Raw genomic sequence first — 14,330 nt, forward strand, 5'->3', positions numbered from 1 at the left:
TCTTATGCTGCCTCCACAATGCCCTTTTTCTCTATATTGCATGCTTAATCTCTTTATTCATCCATCTCACACCTACCTTATTTAACCTTCTCACCCATGGTATACATTTAGACATTGCATCTACTAAATATTTTTTGAAAATCCCCCAAGCTGCATTGATCTCTTTTCCAGCTAACTCCTAATTCCATGCTACACCTAAAAGCTGTCTCCTGAGCTCTTCATAATCACCCCCCTTGTAGTTCCACATATACCCTTTTTTCACAGGCGTCCTTACACTGCTGGCAACCACCCAAGTAATCACCTCATGGTCACTTTCACCAATTGATGGATGATTTGATACCTCATTGATAATTACATCCTCCGATGAGATGACCAAATCCAAGACCCTTAATCCTCTTGTGCCCTCTGTTACATACTGTCTGAGGTAGTTATCCCTCAAAAACTCAAGAAACTCATTTTCTTTACTTCCAGTTGCTATCTCTTCATTCCAGTCTATATTGCCATAATTAAAATCACCCATAATGATCACCCTTTTCTTATTTGCTTGGCTTATTTGATTATACATTTCACTATCACCACCATTCACATTACCAGGTCTATAACAACATCCCACCAAGTATTTGATTCAATTCACCTCTATCTCACACCATACTGCCTCAAAACCACTGGCCCCATTTCCCTCTTGCATCTCTACTTTGTATGGACATAACACTTTCTCTATCATCAATAGCACTCCCCCTCTCTTTTTACCCCTTCTATCCTCACGAAACACATCATACCTTTCCATCTCTATTCCTGTCAGGATGTCTTCCTCATCTAACCATGTCTCACTTATTCCAACAATCTCTGGGTGCACAGATGCAATTAGTGCAACCATTTCATCTACCTTGTTTCTTATACTTCTAGCATTGGTATACAAACACAACAACTCATTTCTGGATCTACAGCTAGTTCCACTGATACCACTCACTCGATGTGATCTCTCCATGCTGAACTGGGGCCATTTCCCTTTCTGCTTCTTCATTTTAGAACCCTTTGCAATTCCATCTGTTTCCTTTGGTTCCCTGATCATCCTATTACTTTCCTGCCTACACATGCTCTCACCTCCTCTTGGAGCATCCACCTTTCTCACGCTGTGTATCCCTGTCCTCCTCTTGCACACCCATTGTCTCATTTTCTATACTCATACCACTCACTTCCCCATTCATTTCCACTTCTTCAATCTCTCCTGTCTTACTCTCCTGCTCTTCCACATCACTCCCCTCTCGATCTGATTCATTCTCTCTATTCACTTCTACACTTTCCAGCAGCAGTCTCTCCAAGCGACTCACACCATAACCACTCAAATGCAGTCCATCGCTCCCATACAGCTCACTTCGTCTCTCAAACTCATTCCACACATTAACAAACTGTACTCCCATCTCCTCACACATTTCAGCCAGAATATCATTCATAATCCTTGCTCTCTGCCTCATTTCACCACAATCATACCTAGCCAACACACTGACTACCCTTCCTGTCACACTATTCTCCTTTATCTTTCCAAGCAGTCTCCTGACATTCATTTTGACATGCTCTTTGTTCTCTCTCAAATCATTTGTACCAATTAATACAATTAACTCTTTTGCTCGTTCCCGCCTCATATTCAATGCCCCAATCACTCTACTCATTTTACCGCCTGGAAAACATACCTTGTGCATTTTATCCTCTAGCACACCTTTAATAATGGAGTTGCCATACAACGCCACTCGCTCATCTTTTGTTAACTCTTTCATGCCATCATGATTTATTTTAATAGTTTTGACCTGAATTCTCTTAATTTCATTCCGCATCCATTTCATTTCTTGCTTCATCCAATCCAATTCACCTTCCAAACCTCGCGACACATTCTCTCTATCATTAAATCTTTCTAACTTTCTAACTCTCGACCCCCTCTTCTCACTTTCCCTCTCATTCATCTTTCTTTGTTTCCGTACTTTCGGTCCAACATACGTCCAACTTTCACTATCATTCTTCTCACTTTCACTCTCACATATCTTTCTTTGTTTCCGTACTTTCGGACTAACATGCGTCCAACTTTCACTATCATTCTTCTCACTGTCATTCATCTTTCTTTGGTTCAGTACTTTCGTTCCAACATGCGTCCAACTTTCGCCATCAGTCATTCTTTTTTCGCTATCATTCATTCTTTCGATTTTTTTTACTTGCGATTTCTGCATCACGCCATTTCTACTTTCATTCGTTCTCTCAATTTCGTTTCTTTCTGCCTCACTTTAGTCCCTTTTAACATCCGTTACGGTTGTCAAATCACTCTTTTTATTTTTTCCTGATTTTTTAACATTTTTTTGCATGTCTTTACCACCATCCTTCTCTTTCAAACGTGCACTCGCGATACAATCGGTACTAGCACTTTCTGTCATCAATTTCATATTCGCATTCATCATGATATGTAAGAAAGTTTTAAAGCGAATAAAAGTTGAGCCGCTCTCAGATGTGAACTGTAGATTAAAATACACAAAGATTACTGAAGAAAAAATGAGAGTTTGAGAACAGGAATCAAACCTTGGAGATTCAGTGGCAAGCCTTGAAGAAAACCCTGATTGATTCAGCTAGAGAGGCATGTGGTGAAGTTGTCTGCAAGGATAGAAAAATCAGAATTCCATGGTGGACACAGGAAGTTAAGGAGGCAGTGAAGGAAAAGAAGAAAGCATATCAAATATTCCTGGCAAATAAGTCAGCTTGGGCTCTTAGAGAATACAGAGACAAATGCAAGAATGCTAGACACTGTGTAAAACTAGCTAAACAAAAGTCATGGGAGGACTTTGGCAAGAATATAGAAAATAAATATCAAGAAGGTGGCAAAATATTCTGGCGGTTGTTGAAGAAGCTTAGGAATGGAGGAAAGAGTGCTAAAAGGAGTTAGAGATGATAAAGGTGACATGAAAACAGGAGAAAAATATCTTTTTCTCCTGTTTTCATGAGAAATTACTCCTAGAATTTTCACTAGAATTACTCCTTGAAGTATGGAGTAATTAGTTTGAAAAACTGCTAAATGAAACAAGCAGTGATGATGACACAGTGGTAAAAAACACTGACCAGGCATGCAGTCAGGAATACATATCCATACTTGAAGTAGAAAAAGCCATCAAAAGGCTTGAAATGTGGAAAGGCAGCAGGAGTAGATGATATTCGACAGAAATGCTGAAGTATGGTGGTATAAAAATCTTACAGTGGCTGCACTGCATAGTTCAGAAAGCCTGGACAGAGGGACGAATTCCCGATGATTGGAGTAGAGCTCTCATAGTACCCATATATAAAAAGGGAAATAAAACTGAATGTGAGAATTACAGAGGTATTTCCCTACTGAGTGTTCCTGGCAAGATCTATGCAAGTATACTTGAGAAACGGTTGAGAAGAATTGTGGAAGAAAAGCTTGCTGAAGAACAAGCTGGATTCAGGCCCAATAGAGGCTGTCAGGATCAGATCTTCACTTTACGACAAATAGCCGAGAAAGCATGGGAATATAACAAAGATTTGTATTTAAGTTTTGTTGATTTGGAAAAGGCATATGGTAAGGTACCAAGAGAGAAGCTATTCAATACGCTACAGTTATATGGTGTGAATGGGGCATTATATCAAGCAATACTTAGTATTTATTTGAGTTGTAAGTCAGCAGTTAGAATTCATGTTTAAGAAGAAGAACTTTGGCAAAGGATGAGAAAATACAGCTGTCATTTGGACTTGAAACAGACTTTCATAATCAGCATGCAATTTTCTTTTTAAAACAGCACTGCACATTTTACTACCCTCTGCAAAGTATCAATCTTAAAAATCAAAGTATCCATCTTAATGCAGAGAAAAAAAATTTATTAAAGGAGCAAAGTGAAATTACCAGGGAAAACTTCAGGAGAGGCATTTATCTTCTGGTTCCATTTAAGCTTCTTATCCAAATGTTCATGAACACACTGCAGCAGAAAAATTGTATCCATTAAAAACAAAACTTACTAAAACCTAAAATTAAACTTGTTTAAGTATCTACTATGAATAATTATTTAATTTCAAAAGTAAATTTATCATTAACTAATATAGCATGCAACTGAACGTATCTCAAATCATTTGAAGGGTGTTGCAGAATAAGCCACATACAAAAGTGAAGAAAAGAAATTAGGATATGATGGATATTATGCATTGTACCTTAATAATATCACATGCAAATAAATAATGTCTAAATATTTTATTATCATTATTCAGGCCTCCATGAAATCAAAAGACTCATCGTGGGAGGTCGTTTTTAGGAAACACAAAGTTTATCATACCACTCCTTGAACCCAGTGACCGTTCCCACTCCAACCACTCTCTCAGGCAATGCATTCCAAAGGTTCAACCTTGGAATGCATTGCCTCATGCAAAGAAACCACTCCTCACCCTCTTGCGCACAGCCTCCTTTTGTAACTTCCAGGGATGGCCCCTTGTCATCTTTCCTTCCTGCTGTTCCACCAAGTGAAAGAACTCTCCAATGTCTACTCTGTAACTGCCTCTCAACAGTTTATAAGTCTCGATCATATCACCTCTCCTTCTTCTATCCACAAAACTCTGCAGTCCATATTCCCTCAGTCGATCCTCATAACTCCTATTGTACAGTCCTGAAACCATCTTTGTTATCTGCCTCTGTACCCTTTCCACAGATCCCCTTCAAATCCTCGGGACTAAATCGGGACTTAAACCACAATAGTCTAAGTGTGGTCTGATCAAGGTCTTATATAACAGAATGATAACTCTTTTATCTCTGCAGGTCAGCATCCTTCTCAGTATTGCAGCAATCCTCTGAGTTATCCTCACCACCTTTACAATATGCTCCCTGAATTTTAGTTTTCTATCAATCAGCACCCCCAGATCTCTTCTTCAATTATTCAGTAGTTATAAAAGTTACATTTAATTATTTTCATTTGAATGTTGTTAGTTTTCTCCAATTATAATATATTTTTGTTTACTCCTGAATTTAAATGTATTTTCATTAATTAATTTATTAATGGTTATACTCAAGACTCAACAATTACACAAAATCCTACTTGCCATGAAAAAATGTGCTCGCCCAGGATCCCCCCCCCACACACATCTTCATTTTTTAAGATATATTCCAATAAGTCAATCAACAGGAATTCCATAAAGTGAATAGCAGTGTGCTGTATTACTGTTTGAAGAACAGTAATATTTGTTTGTGTAATAATCATTCCAAGAAGGAGAAATCAGTCAATAATAAGAATATGAAGAATAGTAAAAACAACACTAATGTTATGAAAAATATAATTTGTTACATTCATTTTAGTTAGAGGTGAGGCCCTTTATATTACACCCATTTTTCTGAGTTTTCTATTTTTTTTTTTAAATAAATAAAAAATATTCTATTTTGTTAAGTGTGAAGTAGGTTGATAAAATTTCCTTGCCACAGATGAGTGAGCAAGCATATCTGTCAAGCACTGGCTATATTTAAAATATAAATTTGTTGGAATGAAAGATGTGTGCATGTGTGTGTGTGTGTGTGTGTGTGTACACGCATGCATGCATGCCAGCAGTTTGCTAACCACTTGGCCAACTGTCGGCATATCTGCTCTCCAGCCAAAATGCTGTGGGTTCCCTCCATGGGCATGAATGTTTGCGATGTCCTTCATTCATTAATTCACATTCATACAAATAAATATATACATATTCCCAAGATAGACACAACATCAATCATGCAGTAAGCACTGATATACAGAAGAATATCAGAAACAATAGCCATAAAATGTGACAAAAACTCCATAAATGTTCACTGTCCCTATATAATCTCTGAGTTGAAAGCTACACAACATGAAAGTTAAGTCAAGATTCCGACCAATGGAAAACAACACAGATAAACCAAAGACAAAAACATTAAGCCAACATGACATAGCCTCCACTTTTCCCATGAGCTCTGAAGATGACACTCAGCTGAAACGGCTCCCATCGCTAATCTTGATTCATCATATTCTACGCCTGTAGGGATCCATTATAAAAACTGGAATTCCTCATTATTACTGCATATCTTCCAATGGTAAAATGACTTGATGGATTCGTAAAAAAGGCCTGCCTATGATATCTGAGGTGCCAATGATTTGGTGAGAACAAAAAGAAAACATGACAATTGGTTAGTTCTGTTTAACTAATATAAGTAAATTTTCTTTGAAAAAAACAACTGATTTCTTTGAAAAACAAACAGTAGATCTTCAAGCACTTGTAGCTTATTATCCATTAGCACTTCTAATACTAATGGATAATGAAATTCTAGTTTCGGTGGGGACAGGAAGTCATCATCAGATGGAAAGCAATTATCAACTCATCAAGAAACCTCTTCTGATTGCACAGAAGGAATGAATTATGCAGCAGGGGAATTATGCCCACATAAGGTAGACATAAAAGAGGGAAATAGTGGTGTTAGATTGTGATAGAGTGGAAATTTATGAACTCCTATCTTATCACAGTCTAACATGCTTTTCCAAACAAAAGAATGAGATAAATGCAGTAAATTGCCTCTAAGTGTAAAACAAGTAATATGTATATATGTATCAAGCATGTTCTGTTATGAAGAGGTTAAATAAGTATATATATTTTGTGCCATTCACGAATGTGGCTAATTTAATATTGAAGGTATAAAACAGTAACAGAGCATTATAAAAGTTCATGTATAAAAGAATTATAGAATGTAAGCACAAATTCAACAGTTGGGAGGGTGAAGGCCAAAGGTCACGGAGCCGTTTGCGAGGAAGCAGCTTGCCCCAAGCAAACAACGTGACATCAGCGTACGTGTGATAGCGGGGGAGAGATATGGACGCCATGACGTAGTAGCACGTGTGAGATGGCTGGACATCGAAAAGGGCGAGAAGCGCCGAGAAGGAAAGAGGGAAATATAAGGGTCATGCGACCCTGTAACAAGGCCTTTTGTTCCTGGATCTCTTGTGTGTTCATCTCTCATGGTGGTGTAGGGTGCGAGTGCCCTCGGTATCGGAGAAATTCCCGATAGGCGGCTACGGTCTCGGCGGCCGTATTCCCCGCGAAAAGAAGCAAGTCCGGCTGTCCACAGAAGGCCAGTTTCCTGTGAACCTATGAAGCACTAAAGAACCAAAAAGGAAAGATAAGTAAGCTTTGTTTGTGTTACACTGATTATGAATGAAAGATTTGTGTCACGTTAATATGTTATAGAAGAAGAACATTAATGATGTGGGATAGGATTGTATTGTTATCACTTTAGAAGAATATTGATTTTAACCTTACTATCTGTCGTTGTGTTAAAGTTTGCCTTTATATTGAATGAAGTTAAGGATATGTTAGAGTAAAGAATTGGCAAAAGTATAAAGAGATTGTGAAAGATATGAATGTTATCTTGTGTAGTGTAACAGAGCTACGGAGTTTTAGATTGATTGTGATAATAGTACATGACTAATGCATTAGCAAAGGTTAATATAATTCTTACTTTAGGAAGCTACTGTATAATATTTTATGAGTGTAATAGTAGTGTTTGAATATTATATACCTTGTCTGGAACTCCCTTAAGATGGGATTTTAATTTATGTTATTATGTGTATCAACTTTTGAGTATAATAAACCTTACTTTTGATTCTAACAAAGACTTTCTGTGATTTCTGGAATCTGATGCACCACTTATAAAATATTAATGCGAACCTATGCGGGATATTAAAAGGGTATATTTTGGCCACGTCTGCAGAGTTAATAGGTATCATTAAGTACTGTCCTGAGATTACCTCTTGGTTGTTAATATTAATCCTAATAGTGCTAAGTGGCGCAGTGAAACAAATAAATTTCTTGGCGTTTTACGAGAGGTAAATCTCAGACACTCTGATACTCTGGTACTGCCTCGATCTCGAGGAAATTCCATTGTCCCTCAGAGGTACCATATGCTACCCGATAGAGTGTATTACGGAGATATAGCATAAAAGGTTAAAATAGTTGTGGTAAGGAAGAAAGCGACACAACAGTGGCAATGGTTATGAAGCAGTGTGGTGTAAAGTGGAGGTTGACAGGTAGACATATTTAGTTGGATGTTGATATAGGCCATGGAATGTAGAGGGCAGTGGTGATGAAATGTATAAACAACTTGGATTAGCGAAAATGGAAGGGTAATTATTATGGGCAATTTTAATTATGGTGGTATAGATCGGATTGAAGAGATAGCATTTAGGAATAAGGAAAATGAATTTTTAGAGTTCTGGAGAGATAACTATCTCAGAAAGCATGTAAAGAAGGGCACGTGAGGATCGAGAATTTTAGATCTGATCATTTCATCAGAAGATTTAATTGTGAATGGTGTTTCACACTTTCCTCTAGTTGGTGAGCGTGATCATGAAGTAATCACCTGGGTTGTGTCTAGCCATATGAAGACAAAGAAGTTTGTGGGAAAAGGATATATGTGGAAGCACAAGGCTTGTGATTATGACAAGGAGCCTGCTTGGAGTTATAGGATGGAATGAGGAGTTGAGTGGTAAGGAAATAAATACTGCTTGGGAACTGACAAAGAAATACAAAACAGCATCAATGTGTGAATTTTATTCCGAAGGTCAAAAGTCTGAATGAGAAAAATGAATGCGGGGCTTAAGCATGAAATCTGAAAGAATAAGGCACTTTGGAGGCAGTACAAAATGAATAATGGTAATAACCAGTTATGTGAATAGTATAAAGAACAAGCCAGGAGAGTGACTCAGTAAGGACAACAAAAGTGCTGCATGAGCAGAAATCTGAAAGAAGAAGGCACTTTGGAAGCAGTACAAAATGTATATGGTAATAATCAGTTACATGAACATACATAGAACAAACCAGGAAAATGACTCAGTAAGGACAACAAAAGTGCAGTATGAGCAGAAATTGGCAAATGAGGCAAAGAAAAATCCTAGAGAGTTTTTTAGATATGTGGCAAGTAGAAAGAAGAATGATTATGGAAAGAAAGATGATGTTAACAGATGAAAATGGTAGAATAGTGATTACTGCAGAATATATTGTTGAGGTATTCAGTGATCAATTTATAAGGGTAAGTTTCATCCTCATCAAGGTAAAATTATGAGGACCGTAAGTGTAGAGGACATAGGAGAGGATGGCTTAATTGTGAGGAAGTAGTAGGTATATAAGTAAATAAACTTGATGTCAATAAGGTGAAAGGATTTAATGACATACCACTACATGTCTTAAGGGAATGTTCCGGGAATTGGCAATAGCACTGACGTGTGTTCAATAAGCATCTTACAACAGTACAGGTTTCAAGTGAGTGGAAGAAAGGTAAATGTTCCACTGCATAAAGGTGGAGATAAGGTTATGGCTACAAATTACAGACCAATCTGTATATTTAGAGTTGTGGTGACTAGAGAGATTGATGGGAAGTAAGATACAGAAATGGGTTGATAACAACAGTATTCTCTGTGGTTAGTAGTTTCGGTTTGTTAAAGGGAGATCATGTTTTACTAGCTTACTTATGTACTATAACAAGGCAACAAATACCTTGGAGAGGGGAGATGCATATGCAGTGGTGTACTTAGATTTTGCAAAAGCTTTTGATAGACTGCCACATGACAAGCAGTAAATAAACGGAAACAGATGGGATCAGATAACAGACGTCTGAGATGGATCACTGACTGGAGAAAAAAGAATGTCACTAGTAGTGTGCTGCAGGGGTCAGGTTTGGGACAGTTTTGTTCAATTTTTATATCAATGATATTGGGATGGGTTTAACTAGTGATATGCAGCTGTTTACAGATGATGCAAAATTGGGGAGAGCAATGCAGAGTCAAGTAGATGTTATGGCTTTATGGGAGGGCTAGAATATATTGCATGAATGGACTGGACAGGTAAGTGGAACTGCCAGTTCAGTGTTGCAAAGTATAAGGTTTTGAAGGTAACAATGAGGTGCAAAGTATACACTTGGTGGGGAAACTTTAAAGGAGATAGAGGAGATGACAGATCTTGGAGTGGTGGTGGATAAGGACTGGAAATAATAGCACTGATGCAGAGGACCTTGACATGCAAAAATAAGGTTACGATGCCATTGTATAAGGCCTTGATCAGGCCTCATATGGATTATTGCGCACAGATTTGATCACCAGGTTTTCTGACAAGGATATGTTAGAAAGGGTTTGGAGATGATTCACAAAGGTGATCAGTGGTCTTTGGAATGTGAAGTATGAGGAGAAATTGAGAGAATGTAAATTGCAAAACCTCATGAATAGGAGGAGGAGAAGGAGGATATGATTGAGACATATAAGCTGACCAGGTTATATGTCTCAATGTTATGCTGTTATGAGGCTGACATTGAAGAGATTTTTCGTAGAATGAGGGTGGGGAGTAGAACAAGATGATATCACTGTAAACTGTATAAGGAGGGTGTGAGCAGAGAAGTCAGGAGAGGGTTCTTTGCAGGGAGAGTGTGGAATGTATTGCCTCAGTGTGTTGTGAATGTAGACACACTGAATCAGTTTAAGATGCAGTTGGATGAGCATTGTGAGCAATAATGTGTACCTCTACGATGAGTCTCTAACTGCAAAGAGATCAGATGTAATAATAATAATGATGATGATGATGATCTGGTTATGAATACGAATTTATCTCGATAAGAATCTAAGTTGGTTTGATATGTTATTTAACAATGGAAATTATTAGCTCAGGAATGAAAATTTGTTTTTAAATACAGTGGAACCTCGGTTGTCAAACATAATTCGTTCCTATAGGCTGTTCAGAAACCGATTTGTTTGAAAACTGAAACCATTTTCCCATAAGAATTAATGTAAAATGGATTAATCTGTTTCCAAACTACAGATGATTGCTTATTTAAACCTTTATAACAGTACTTCATGCATAAAATCATAGACAAGAACAATGAAAATGCATAAAATCTTACACAAAAAGAATAAACACAATAAATAAAAATATAGATGAATGATCGCCTCTTTATTTTTGAGTACTGTACAGATCATTGATTTCACTAGAGAACTATATAGCAAGATCCGAGACACGAATACTATTTTCATGTTTGGATATGATTTCTTTTTTCACCTCTATCTTGGATCTAAAAACTTTTCTCTTCACTTTGCTACTATCACTATCCTTTTTCAGCTGGTGTAATTACATCTCTAATTACAGATGTTATTACAGCAACTTCCACACTTTTAACATATCCTCTGATATACCCTCATTGTCTCGCTTTGTTGGCATGCTTTGTGTGCCGCACTCTCCTTATAATCGTAAATCTTTTTTTCTTAATGACATTAACTGTTGTTTGCAAGATTCTCCAAAATGACTGATTTTACCATTTAACCACTCCGCTGAAATTTTCGTTCATTCCCATGTGTTTATCAATGGCAAGACTTCTGACATCGCAACACGTTTTGCAGCCCAACGTTTTATTCTTGACATACAGCCACTCGTTTCTCTTGCAGAAGTCATTTTTCTGCTAAAATGTCCAACATTCGGGCCAATTCATTATTGGAAGCTGCTTCCTTTTGACCACGTGGATCTTCGTCTTGGTTTCCTGATCCTCTTCACCAAGTGTATTTTCAGTGTTAGTTTTCTGTTTTACAGGATCACAAGTAGATTCAACAATTTCTGCTTCTTTAGCTTCACTTTTTTTCTCGTTGGCATAAAGTAACTACTTATTTTACTCATTTTGAACAATGATTGCACTGATTTAACTTAGATTAATTCAAAACTCACATGAACACCTGCCTGTTGCAGAGTGAATATAGAATTGATAAACCAATATTGGAAGCAATCAAAAGTGAACACAACTTCCTGTTTCCAGTTACGTACCAACCTATGAAACAGGAAAGCAGGGTACCAACTTATGAGTAATCAAAACTGAAAATTCAATTCGTGAACACAGTACCACCTACCAGAATATTTATAATACATTTTGCTGTCAATAAATCGCAAATTTTTAAAAACTTAAGAAAAAAGGTGCCGGTACTGCGACTGTTGTGTACCGCCAGAAAAAAAGCACTAGTCTCAATAAAGTAGAACTAGAATTTCTAGATAAAATTAACTCCTTATACATTTGCATCAAGTTCACTATTGAATGTGAATCTAACAACAGTCTCCCCTTTTTGGATACTTTAAATTGAAACACTGCTTCTAATATTGAATTTTCTGTTTACAGGAACCATCCTTTATAGACAGATATATTCATATATCTTCACATAATCATCCTTCACATAAAATAGGTATTATCAAAAGTCTTGTACAATGAGCATGCACAATTTGTTCTTCTGAGTTTCTTCTATTAGAAGAATTAAATAAAATAAACCTTACTTTATTACTTAATGGATACAGCGAGACCTAGATACAGAAAATATTTGATAATTATCATCCCTCTTCCAGATTGCAATCTCATGTTAAAAGGATCAGCATACCCTACCTTTAAGGAACATCTCAACAAATAGCAAGGATCCTTTGCAGACATAATTTGTATCCCACCTTCAAACCAGCCCAGAAGTTGTCATCAAAGATAGGGGGGTAAGAAAGATGACAACACCTCTATGCTTGCTTGGTATTTATCAAGTATGCTGTTCTTGTTATCTTTGCTCTTTGGACAGAATGGCCATTCTGTTACTATTAGAATCCAAGAACGTCAAAATTATATAAGATTTTTGGAATCAAAGGCTCAGGCCTTGCTTCTCATGCTATCTACACTACACATAGAGTTCACTAGAACCATACCAAGATGCTAAACTACAATAGGTTAAAAATTAGTCATCTATTGTTTTAATCATGTGAATCCCTATGATACCATCCTAATTCTTAATTGGACAGACTGTATGCCTATATCCAAGTTTTGGGAAGCAACTGTTGTTAATTATTTATAATTTTTTCATTAATTAATTAATTATACATCTATACCCGCATCTCTGAATTCTAATAGTGTTTCCTCCTACTGTACAGCTTCAATTGAGACATGTGATATTATACACTTGCTGTATGACTTGTTCTTGTATTCTTAATTTAAATGTTGTTACCAGCTCTTAAATGAGAGAAATATATATAAGAGTAATAAATTCTATTTAGTTTTATCTCACACGTGTGAAGCCATTATTTAAAAAATTATACTAATTATAAATTTAATAATTTAAAGTATTTTCAATGATTCAACAATGATTTAAATTGATTTAAAATGATGTAAAACAATAATGTACTCATTTGCAATATGCTATATCAGGATAAAATCATTTAAAATAACAATAGATGATTTTGATTTTAATCAACTTGCAAATGGATATATCAATACTGAATGAAGCTGAATGATACCTGTAAGTATTGGGTTGGCAAATAAGTTCGTTCGGTTTATGCATTAATACAAGTTTACACCACTTCACCCATTGCTATCGTTGTGCTACCATGCAACGTTATTGCGCAGTTGAAAGGTGATGTATGACCATATTTCACATAACCTTTCAGTGAATTTTCGTTCAGCCTACTTCAGTTGCATGTGTGTAACATATTTTTAAAAATGGATGGAAGGAAATAATGTACATTACTGGCATATTTTGCTTTTTTATTTCAAAAAGGCAAACGAGCTGTGGACGCCCATAAAAAAATATGCAGCGTATATGGGGATGATGCCTTAACAGAACGCGTATGCCAAAAGTGATTTGCCAAATTCTGTTCTGGAGGTTTCGACGGATGTCAGTGATGCACCTTGCGCCGGTCACCCGACCGAGGTTGATTTGAGTGTTGTGAAGGATATCGTCGACAAAAATCCATCACAAACAGTTTGGAAGATTGCCAGTACTGAACATATCCCATACCAGTGTTGAAAACCATTTGCACAAGCTGGGATATGTTTCAAAACTCAATGTTTGGGTGTGGCATGAATTAACTGAGGCCAATATGACTACTCGCATATCCATTTGTGATTCACTGCGACGTCACCAAGAAAACAACCCATTTTTGAAGCAGATGATTACGGGAGATGAAAAATGGGTCATGTACGATAACATGGTACATAAAAGATCACGGGGCACAAGAGCAAACCACCGCAAACAACCTCGAAAGCGTGATTGCACCCAAAGAAGATCATGCTCTCTGTGTGGTGGGATTATAAAGATGTTGTCCACTACGAGGTGTTACCGTCAGACAGAACAATTGATTCAACTGTCTACTGCTCACAGTTAAAGTGACTGGCCCGTGCAATTAGCACAAAATGTCCTGAATTGGCAAATCGGAAAGGAGTTGTCTTTCACCATGACAACGCCAGACCCCACACATCGCTAACAACCTGCAGTAAATTGTTACATCTTGGCTGGGATGTTTTGCTGCATCCTTCG

The 14,330-nt window shown here is 37.0% G+C and overlaps 1 protein-coding gene across 4 annotated transcripts in view; it reads right to left on the reverse strand.

Moving 5' to 3' along the window:
* Positions 1-14,330, reverse strand: part of LOC150094086 (uncharacterized) — a 608,624-nt gene that overhangs the window by 180,022 nt on the left and 414,272 nt on the right. For all 4 annotated transcript variants that reach the window (XM_090413217.1, XM_090413213.1, XM_090413214.1 and 1 more), the window contains one exon: positions 3,893-3,965. In XM_090413217.1, the coding sequence (XP_090269343.1) occupies positions 3,893-3,965 (73 nt within the window). The remainder of the gene's footprint in view (positions 1-3,892; positions 3,966-14,330) is intronic.

Source organism: Typopeltis vanoorti, chromosome 23, assembly GCF_054136105.1.
Source record: "Typopeltis vanoorti isolate ZY-2024b chromosome 23, IOZ_Tvanoo_1.0, whole genome shotgun sequence".
Classification (NCBI taxonomy): Eukaryota; Metazoa; Arthropoda; class Arachnida; order Uropygi; family Thelyphonidae; genus Typopeltis; species Typopeltis vanoorti.